Here is an 11,536-nt window from a genome sequence, read left to right as displayed (position 1 = left end):
TAAAAAAAAAAAAAAAAAAAAAAAAAGACTACAAACTTAGTGGCTTAAAACATAAATTTATTATCCTACAGTTCTGGAAGTCAAAACTCCAAAATAGGACTCAATGGGCTAAACTCAAGGTGCCAGCTGGGCTGAGTTCCTTTCTGGAGGCTCTAGGGGAGAATCATTCCTGTCCTTTTCCAGCTTGTAGAGGCCACCTGCATTCCTTGGCTCACGGCCCCTTCCTCCTTCGTCAAAGTGTGTCCCTCCTCCAACCTCTGTTTCCATGGTCACTTCTCTTTCTCTCTCACTCTGACCCTCCTGCCTCCCTCTTATAAGGACCCTTGTGATGACCTTGGACTCACCCAGATAATCCAGGGTAACCTCCCCATCTCAAGGTCCTTAACCTAATCACATCTGCAAAGTCCTTTTGGCCATGAAAGCTAACATATTCACAGGTCCTGGGGATTAGAACATGGACTGACTTGGGGGGGTCATTGTTCTGCCTACCTCAGACTTTTTCTGCTCTTCAAAGTGCCTCCTAAAAGACAAAATAGCCTTTTGTCTGGTGATGTTTGCCTCCTCTCTCTGCTCAATGCCGTCCATGAGATTCCCCCTCCAGGCTCCCAGGATGTCCTGGATTCACTGCCTCTGTGATACATGCCATATAAAGTTAGAATCACACTTCTTGATGTACTTCTGCAGGTTGTTTTAGGTACCCCAGCAAATACATTTGGGAAAAGTGAAGCCAAACAAAACTAAATGGGTGTCTTTCCTGCAGGACTTATCAGAACCTTTACTATTCTAATGTGAAGTTTGAACCACCAAGAGACAGAGTGCTCATACAATGACACTAAACTTCTCTGGTTTCCATGGAGCCTCTCTTGGGGTTAGAATTCCACAAAAGCTTGTTAGGAAATGTGATGTGATGGGGACACCACCTCACCGGTGCAGGATCTGTGGCTTTTGTTTAGCACAGTGCCTGAAGCCTAGTAGATGCTCACTCAGTAGGCTCGTGCTGAGCATTGGCTCTGAATGGCCTGTGACTTCCATCAACCAGGCCTGAGACCCTTCCTTTAAAAGGCCGGTGCTATCCCCCACAAGGGCTCTGTGTTCTGTAGAACTGATCAGAGTTGATGATATGCCTGGGACACCTGAAACTCAGTTGTCCGCCAATCAGCAGAGCCAGGCAAAGCCAAACCACCCCCACCCCCGCAAGACATCCTGGACTGCGGTCACTGGCCTGGACATAGACCTGCTGGCCTTGAGGCTGAGGCAGAGGAGGATTCAAAGCCATGTCCCCCCTTGACCACAAGCCCATGGCCTCCAGGGAAAAGAGGACATTAGAATTTACCTAAGGAAGCCACTCACCCACTTCCTGCCCCAAAGGACTTTGTGTCCAGCCAGGCGCCATGGGCAGGTTTTGAGCAAAGCAGGCTTTTCTTAGTATTGGTGGACATCTATGGGGGTCTCCAACCTGGGAGGGACCTCTGAGCCCCTGTGCGAGGCCACAAGGCTCTCTGAGGCCCCCGCTTGACACACTCTTTTAGCAACTTTCAAATATCCAATACAGTATTATTAACTATAGTCACCATACTGTCCATGGCATCCCCAGGACTTATGTATTTTCTAACTGGAAGTTTGTACCTTTTGACCACCTTCCCCCTTTTCACTCACATACCACCTCCTTCCTCTGACGACCACCAATCTGTTGTCTGTGTCTATGAGCTTGGTTTGGGGTGGGGAGAGTTAGATTCCACATATAACTGAGATCATAAGTCAGATTTCCGTCTGACTTATTTCACTCAGCATAATGCCCTCAAGGTCCATCCATGTTGTTGCAAGTGGCAGGATTTCCTTCTTTTTTAAGGCTGAATAATATTCCATTGTGTGTGTGGGGTGTGTGTGTGTGTGTGTGTGTGTGTGTGTGTGTGTGTGTGTACCATATTTTCTGTATCCATTCATCCATCGATGGACACTTGGGTTGTTTCATGTCTTGGCTGTTTCAAATAATGCCTGGAGACATTTTTGATTGTCACACCTGAGGGGGTGCTTCTGGCATCTAGTGGGTAAGAGGGCAGGGGATGCTGCTAAACACCTTACAATGCACAGGACTGCTCCCATCACAAAGAGTTCTCTGGCCCCAGGTGTCAGAAGTGCCAAGGTGGAGAAATGCTGCTTTCAGGGAAGGCAGTGGGTTTGCCAGCTGGGTTGGTTCAGCTCAGATCAACAAGCACGAACTTGGCATCTGCCCTCCACCTGGCACCAGGAACTGGGCTTCAAAGTGCTCACAACAGGTGGAAAGGAGGCGCCGATGACAGTGTGGGGAGAAAGCACCGAGGTGGGAAAGCACAGAGGGCTGTGAGAGCCTAGGCTCTGGCATCGGGAGGGAGGAGAAATTAGTCAGGCAAGGAATGACAGGAAGGACATTTCCGGCAGAGGGAAGGGCACGGCCAAGTGCAGAGAACCAAGAAAGCACAGCGTGTGTAGGAAAGATGAGATGCATGTTTGCACATCCAAGAGAGATGTATGCAAAGATGGGGGCAGCAGGAGAGAAGCTGAAGGAGAGCCATGGACTGGGCCATGGAGCCTGAGCTTCACTCTGTGCAGAGTATAGAGGCCAAGGGGCCTTTTAGAATCAAGTGCACTGGTGAGATGGATGCTGATGCTGCAGTGTGCAGAGGGGGTTATGGTCAGAGTTCCACAGGGCGCGAGAAGAGTGGACCCAAGAGAGCAGTTATGGACTACTGGGATAGTTCAGGATAAGGTGTGAGAACCAAAGCAGCTTGACACTTCCAAAGTTGGAAATAGAGTGACGCTGACTGATGATTTTGCCCTGTCAAGTAATTAGTTGTTGCAGGTTGGCTTCTCTAGGAAACAGAGGCTGAGAAGGAGTTAGGAGTACAGACGTTTCCCTGGGGAGTAACAGCTGGGCAGGGAAAGGGCGCAGCAGGATTGAGCAGAGGAAGCATCAGACCACAAGGCTACCCGGCAAGGTCTCTGCCAGCCCTGGAGGGAGCCCCGGAACAACGCTTGTGCATTCCATGAGTCCCTACTGGGCAAGGATGGCTGGGCCCTTGTACCACAGCCATGCTCAGTTGTGGGCTGGGACCACTATGAGAATAGCATTTCCTGGGCTTCAAAGATGAGATGCATGCCCATGAAGCTAAGAGCTGGAGGCTGTCGACTAACCAACCTCCTCACAGTCCAGAAGCCAAGTCCTTTCCTGAAGGGACCCTGAGTGGCGCATCTTCATGTCTGCCAGGCCAGTCGCATGAGATAACCTTTGTCACCCATTCAGGGGAACCACAGAAGGAGGGGTGTGGGACAAGTAGAAGCAAACTTTTTATGAACATAAATACAACAGGAAAGTTAAGTGGATGATTTAAAAGAAGAAGGAGAACAGAACTTTTAAGAGGAAGAAGAGAGATTTTTGCTCCAGGAAACTCTAAAAGTTGACCACTGAATTTAGCTGAGAGCTTCCTGGCAGCCAAGGTGAAAAGGAAAAAAAAAAGTTCTAAAGTTCTCCTTATTTTATATGGAAAGCATGTATGTCAGGGAGGAGAGATATTTTCTTGCCCTAATACTCTAGGATTACTTTGTCACATGAATGTTGCATTTTTGAACTTTGAGAAAATTATGGCTCAGTGCATGCTGCAGAAACATTACTCATTCAGCTGTTTCTTCCACTTACCCTTAATAAATGCTAGGAAAAATATTAAATTACAGCTTACAAAAGAGACATTCTGAGACAGTTTTCAATATACTCCTGGAAATAATGTCCCAGAGCCTTCATGGGCTTGCTTCTTGGAGAATCTGGAGAAATTTAACAGCTTTTTTTTTTCCTACCTAAGAAGAGCAATTTCACATGGCCTGTGATGCAGAGCAGTGTTTTTAGGGATGATGCCCACTGTGTCTGGAATGGAATGTCCACAGGAGCCATCACCATAGCCACCATCCCTGTAGGAGGATGAATATCTAAGTGCTGAATATTTAAATCCATGTTCTAAAAGTGTCTCCCCTGATCTGATTATTGTGATCTCAGGGGTCTAATCAGACAGCCCACATCTGTGCATATATCCATGGAGGTTTACACAATTAAGGGCTTGGTAAAACAAAAAAAAGAAAAAAAAATGACAGGTTCACTGAAGCTGGAAATTTGCAGTGTTCAGCCTGGGAAAGGCCTGAGTCACATGGGTGAGCTTGAATCCTGGGAAGGCTAGCTCTTTGAGAATATTCCAACCCAGGTTTCTGTGTTTCAGAGGGGCTTGTGGAAAGGACCCTGGAGGTCATTTAGTTCAATCCTCCTTCTGAAGATAGAATCAACTCCCGGGCATCCTGAGCAAGTGGAGATCTGACCTGTCCGGATGTCTTCTATGAGGATGAGCACACAGGGCCGGGCAAACAGGAGGTGCTCAGTTATATTCATGGGGCCAGGGTTTAGCATGTGTTACATCATCCAATCATTACAGGAGCCATGTGAGGCACGGGGCACTGTTCATCTACCCAGTGGTAGAGACGGGCTTTGAACCCTGGGCATGCTCTGCTTTGCTGTGGGGTCGATCAGGGGACCCTGGTTCTCTCTTGGCTCTTCTCCTGGCCAACTCAGTGACCTTGGGCAAGTCATTGCATCTCTCAGGGCCTCTGTTTTCCAACTTTTAAACAAAGGCTTGGCACTCCATGGTTTCAAAGATCCCTGCCAGCTGCATCCCTGACAAGGAGTGTGTCTTGGATGAACCAACCAACCCTGTGGGACCCAGCATCAGACACAATGGACATCCTAATCCCACTGAAATCTGTGCTTGTCCCTGTTGGCAGCCTTCCAGACATTCCTGGGCAAAGAGGATGTCTCCCGAGAGGTGGAGGAGGTCCTGGCGGAGAGCCGCGAGCAGAGGAACAGCCGTCTGGTGTCCGTGCTGGAGCTGCTCAGGAGTCCCTCTGTCCGCTGGCAGGTCATCACTGTGGTCATCACCATGGCCTGTTACCAGCTCTGTGGCCTCAATGCGGTGAGTGCTCCTGCACAAACGGAGGAACCAGAGGGAGGCATGGGAGAGGGGTGGTTCAGGGCCTGGACGCCCAAGTCCCAGCCCCAGCTCTGTGCCATTGGGCAACCACATAACCTGATCTTCAGTTTCTGCATTTGTAAAATGGGATAACGTAATACTGAAAGAAATAATCCATGCAAGGTGTTCAATAAAGCAGCTAGCCCAGAATTACCCCTTAATAAAGGCTGCCTATCAGTATAATTACTTATCCTTAGAAATACTTAAAAGTCATATTTCTTAATAAAATGGGTATTAGGAAGTCATAAGTGAGCAACACTGAGATGATTTAAAGAAAAGTACCCTTGGGCTTCCCTGGTGGCGCAGTGGTTGAGAGTCCGCCTGCCGACGCAGGGGATACAGGTTCATGCCCTGGTCTGGGAAGATCCCACATGCTGCAGAGCGGCTGGGCCCGTGAGCCATAGCCTCTGAGCCTGTGCATCCGGAGCCTGTTGCTCCGCAACGGGAGAGGCCACAACAGTGAGAGGCCCGCGTACCGCAATAAATAAATAAATAAATAAATAAATAAAAGTACCCTTGGCTGGGCTGGCTTCAGTGCACAACTTGGCCTGAGAAAACCTCAAGGCTTTAAAGAAAAAGTTTTTTGGGGCCTGAGTTGACGTGCGCAGGGAAACCGGAGGAGGGAGTCTTGCATGGGGTTCCCTAACCCTCTGATGGACAAAGCCGCCCTTTCTGTCTTGGGGGCTCCAGAAGTTAGAATTCAGGAATTTGAGGCCTAGGAGGCACACTTAGGATTATTATTATTATTGTCCCTTCTGGAAAAGAGTGGGTTGCCTCCAGGGGTGGTGAGTTCCCCATTCATGAAAGTGTGCAAGCCAGCTGGCCAGCCACTTGGCAGGGATGCATAGAGGAGATTCTTGTACCAAAGCATCCAAACTACCTCTGAGGTTACTTACGTAGCTCAGGACAAGTGTGGCTAGGCCTAGAGGGAGGGAGAAGGGAACTTCTGAAGAGGTCTGGGTAAAATAGCTGCCCTGTGTGTATGAGCCTGGCATACAAAAGTCAGCAGGGAGGGTGTTTGTGGGTATGTAGGGGAGGTGACCTGAAAGGGGAGTCATTCCTGTCCAGAGAGGGAAGATGATAGCACAGGAAGTTACAACCACAATGCTCTGCCTCATTTCATCAACTCTTAATTCTTTTTTTGAAAACAGTGGGATGAAATGAAATCATCTCCCTACTTATTTGTTTAACCTTGGTCTGGTCAGCAGAATGAGGGAGCACCTGGGTTAACAGCATGACCTCGGATTAGTCCTGTCGTTTCCTCCTCTTTGTAAGACCAAGGTCATGCTAGACAGTCTCAAATGTACCCTGCCTGTTCTGAGAAAGCAGAGAGAGAATGGATCCACTCTTTAAAGTTAGCATGTGGAGTCATAAAACCACATATGGAATCTGTATTTAACGAGGCATTTAGATTGAGAACCATGACATTTCCAAACAGAATTCTCTCCTCCGCTGGGACATAATTTTCCAATTTGCATACCCTGTATAACTTTATAAATTCCCCTTGGGTGCATCTATAAGCCCCACTGCATAAGCATAGATGGAAAAACAAGTCTCTCCGCTCCCAGAGCCAGCAGTGCTGAGATCTCAGCCACCCGCCTCGCGTTGACCGCGTTCCATCTCTTTTCTTATCGTTGTGAGAACATTTAGCATGAGACCTTCCCCCTTAACAAACGTCCAAGTGCACAACAGTATTGTTAACTCTAGGCACCATATTGCGCAGATCTCTAGAGCTTGTTCATCTTGCTTTACTGGAACCTTACACCTGTTGATTAGCAAAACGAAGTTTTCCCTCTACCAGCCGCTGGCCACCGCAATTCGACTCTCTGCTTCTATGAGTTTGACTATTTTAGATACCTCATGTCAGTGGAATCGTGCAGTATTTGTCCTTTGTGACTGGCTTATCTCACTTAGCATAATGTCCTCCAGATTCAGCAACGGTGTCACAAAATGCAAGATTTCTTTCTTTTTTTTTTTAAGGCTGATTAATATTGCATTAAATGTATATACTACACTTTCTATATCCACCCATCCATCAACAAACATTTAGGTTATTTCCATAACTTGGCTATTGTGACTATTGCTGCATTGAACATAGGAGTGCTAATATCTCTTCAAGATCCTGCTTTCAACTCTTTGGGATAAAAACCCAAGGGTGGAGTTGCTGGATCATATGGTAACTCTATTTTTAGCTTTTTGAGGAACCACCATACTGTTTTCCATTGTGGCTGCACCAATTGACATTCCCACCAAGAGTACACTAGACTAGGCTCCCGAGTTCTCCACATCTTCACCAGCACTTGGTAATAGTAGTAATAGTAGCCATCCTAACAGGTGTGAGGTGATCTCTTGTCGTTTTGATTTGCATTTCTCTGGTGATTAATGATGTTGAAACTCTTTTCATATGCCTGTTGGCTATTTGTATGTTTTCTTTGGAGAAATGTCTATGCAAGTCCTTTGCCCACTTGTTAACAGGGTTTTTTAGAAGCTTTGTGTGTGGGGGGGATTTTGTTATTGTCATTTTGCTTTGTTTTTATTTTTTTGTTATCAAAATGTAGGAGTTCCTTATATATTATGGATATTAGCCCCTTATCAGGTATATATGGTTTGCTAGTATTTTCTCCCATTCTGTAGGTTGCCTTTGTGTGCTGTTGATGATTTCCTTTGCTGTGCAGAAGATTTTTAGTTTGATGTAGTCCCACTTGTCTAATTTTTCTTTGGGTGTCATACTCAAAAAATCATTGCCAAGATCAGTGTTATGAAGTTTTCCCCCTGTGTTTTCTTCTAGAAGTTTTACAGTTCCAGGTCTTACGTTTAAGTCTTTAATCCATTTTGAGTGAAGATAAGCGTCCAATTTCATTCTTTTGTGTGTGTATATCCAGTTTTTCCAATACCATTTGTCAAAAAGATTATCCTTTCCCCACTGAATATTCTCGGCACCCTTGTCGATCAGTTGACTGTATGTGCATAGGTTTATTTCTGGATTCTCTCTTCTGTTTCATTAGTCCGTATGTCTGTCTTTACGCCAGTACCATACTGTCTTAATTACTGTGGCTTTATAACATATTTTGAAATAAGGAAGTGTGATGCCTCTAGTTATATGCTTTCTCAAGATTGTTTTGGTTATTCATGGTCTTCTGTGGTTCCATATAAACTATAGGATTATTTTTTTCTATTTCTGTAAAATATGCCATTGGGATTTTGATAGGGATCACATTGAATCTGTAGATTGCTTTGGGTAGTATGGACATTTTAACTAATATATATTAAGTCTTCTGATACGTGAACATGGAAGATCTTTCCATTTATTTGTGTCTTCTTTCATTTCTCTCATCGGTGTTTTGTAGTTTTCAATGTAAAAGTCTTTCACCTTCATAGTTAACTTTATTCTCAAGTATTTTATTATTTTTGATGTTGTTGAAAATGGGATTGTATTCTTAATTTCCTTTTTGGATAGTTCCTTGTTAGTGTATAGAAATGCAACTGATTTTTGTATGTTGATTTTGTATCCTAAAACTTCACCAAATTTGTTTATTGGTTCTAACATTCTGTATGTGTGTGTGTGTGTGTGTATCTTAGGGTTTTCTACTTATAAGAACATGTCATTTGCAAACAGTGATAATTTACTTCTTCCTTTCTGACTTGGATGCATTTTCTTTCTTTTTCTTGCCTAATTTCTCTGGCTAGGACTTCCAGTACTATGTTGAATAAAAGTGGCAAGAGTGGGCATCCTTCTAAGACCTTCCTGACCTTAGATAAAAAGCTTTCAGTTTTTCATCATTGAGTATGATGGTAGCTGTGGGCTTATCATGTATGTGCCCTTTATTTTTTTGTTTTGTTTTGTTTTGTTTTTTGGGGGGGGTTGTTTGTTTGGGGGTTTTTTTGTTGGTTTTTTGTTGGTTTTTAACAAAAAGGGTTAAACCCAACTATATCAATAATTATATGAAATGTAAATGGGAAATAACACTCCAAGTAAAAGAGTTTATTGGCATGCATCTGAAAGCAAAACTCAAGTATATCCTATTTACAAGAGAAAAACATTTAAACATAAAGATACAATTTGAAAGTAAAAAATGGAGAAAAGATACACCATGCAAACAGTAAACATGAGAATTCTGGTGTGTCTAAAATAATATAAAACAACTATATGCCCTTTATTACATTGAGGTAATTTCCTTCTATTCTTAGTTTGTTGAGGATTATTTTTAATCTTTAAATCAGGAGTAATCCTTCCGGCTTGGCATGGAACCTGACATGGCCTAGAGTAAAGAGCCCTGGGCCAAGATCCAGAGGCCTGGCTTTCTGTCTCACTGTGACCACAAACCTGCAGTTTTAAGCCAGGCCAATTGCTTTCCCTTGCCCAGCCTCTGTCTGCTCAGCTGTAATAATCATCAAGCACACACTTACTTAGCACTTAATATGAGCCAAGAGCTGTCTCCATGGCAGCCCTGTGAGCTAGGCATGACTGTTAGGCACAGAGACATTGAGATACTTTCCCTAGGTCACACAGCTAGGAATGGTGGAAAGGGGATTTGAGCCCCAGCCATTTGGCTACAAGGTCTGAGTGCTTAAACCCCGAGCAGGAAGGATCCCCAAGGCCCCCTCAGAGCATCCCCATATGTGTCACTGGGCTGTGTCCGCAGGTCATCCCTAGGAAGCCAAGGGGACAAGTCTTACTTCCATCTTACATACAAAAGGATAAACACTGGTTAGCAGCAGATCCCAGCCTCAGAGCCCAACTGTCCTGTGCTTCAGTCCAATCTCTCTCCCTGCACCTGCTAACTTTTAATCCAAATAATTCATGACACCAAGGAGGAGGGCTATCTAACACAGATGAAAAACTTTAAATGTCCTTTAAGACTTGCTCTGTCCCCTTAGTTTTACCAGAAATTATTTGGGGGTGGGAGGACATGGTCCATACGTTAAGACAGTTGTAAATACTGCTAGACATCTCCATTCATCACTTTATTCTGGCTCCAAAAGTCCTTCAGGGTAGGTGGCACCGTCCCCATTTTCTAGATGAAGAAACTGAGGCTTACAGAGGGTCAAGGACTTACTCAAGGTCACAGTGGGTGATGCCTGTGCTGTCAAACTCACATGTCCTGGCACCAGGGGCCCTGCCAGTTTGGCCAGCCCATCTCTAAGACCTTGCACTAAACCAGCCTTTCTCAGCCTCAGCACTATGCACATTTGGGGCTGGAAAATTCATTACCACGAGGACTGCCCTGTACACTGTAAGATGTTTTGCAGCTTACCCGGCCTCTACCCACTAGATGACAGCAGATATAACAATAAAAAATTTCTCCAGACGTTGCCCGACATCTGCTGGGGATAAAATTACCCCCAGTTGAGAACCACTGTCCTAAACAAGCATTATGTATTGTTCAGTACTTTTTGGCTAAAGAGCCAATGAATGGTTTTCACATACTAGAAAATCAAGTGAAAGTTGAATTTAACATTTAGTTATTTCTAAATTCATTTTCAGTGTCATATTGTTTTTTTTCCCCTCCTTCTCACAATAGCTTTCAAGTTCTTTTCTCTAAAATTAGACTTGTCACTTAAAATTACTTATTTTGGGCTTCCCTGGTGGCGCAGTGGTTGAGAGTCCGCCTGCCGATGCAAGGGACACGGGTTCGTGCCCCGGTCCGGGGGCACGAGCTCTCACACCACTTGAAGGATCTGAGCAGGTAGAGACCCTGTCCGCGTTCTCACCGCCGGGAGTTGTTGCTGGGAGTCAAACCCATCAGGTCCACTCACAGCCTCCCCTATTTCCAAAGCTCACAAAGAGGGGACTTTAGATTTTAATTTGCCCTGACCCTGGCATTCGGCGGTGTTACAAGCCTGCTCGTCCTGGAGAAGGCCTGGAGTGGATTGTAGGTCCTGTTTTCCGGAGAGTGAGGTAGGCCACTGCAGCTGGGCCTCAGCTGGTCCCGCCCAGAGAGGCGGAGCGAGCCAGCCCATTCCCCTACCTCCCTTATCAGGTTGAAGCAAGGCCTGATGAGAGTGAGGGATGCCATTGGCCTGGGGCTTTGGATGAAGCAGTGGTGCCGAGGCGTAGGGTCTGGGCTTTCAGGAGTTATCAGAAGAGCGAAGCTCCTCCCTCGGTAGTGGTCTTGCTTTTCTGTGCAGCATACTCCTTTCCCATGATGCACTCTGTTCCCTCCCAGTCTGTTGTTATCCTTTCCCATGATGCACTCTGTTCCCTCTCACCTCTCAGATTGACTCCACCTGATTTAACACCCACCTCCTTCCATCTCAGGAGGGAATTCAAATGGCATCTCACCCAGAGGCAGCAGAGGGCAGCAGAAAGAATGACATCCCAGCTCTGCCACTCATAGCTGTGTAGCCGTCCCCTGGCTGAGCCTCAGTTTCTTCATCTCTTAAATGGGGGCAAGATATCTACCCCACTGGTTATGGGGAGGATAAAATTAGGTCATGTAGGTGATAGGTTTGGGGATACAATATATAAACCCCTTCCTTCCCCTCTGAAATTC

General features: G+C 45.6%; 1 protein-coding gene across 1 annotated transcript in view; it reads left to right on the top strand.

Annotated features, from left to right (window-relative positions):
* SLC2A9 (solute carrier family 2 member 9) overlaps positions 1 to 11,536 on the top strand; it is a 187,766-nt gene that overhangs the window by 110,361 nt on the left and 65,869 nt on the right. The window contains 1 exon segment of the mRNA XM_007451507.1: positions 4,798 to 4,985. Within this exon segment, the coding sequence (XP_007451569.1) occupies positions 4,798 to 4,985 (188 nt within the window).

This window comes from Lipotes vexillifer, unplaced genomic scaffold (assembly GCF_000442215.2).
Source record: "Lipotes vexillifer unplaced genomic scaffold, Lipotes_vexillifer_v1.1 scaffold1417, whole genome shotgun sequence".
Lineage (NCBI taxonomy): Eukaryota > Metazoa > Chordata > Mammalia > Artiodactyla > Lipotidae > Lipotes > Lipotes vexillifer.
Note: the sequence above shows the minus strand (reverse complement) of the source record. Positions and strands in the feature narration are given on the sequence as shown.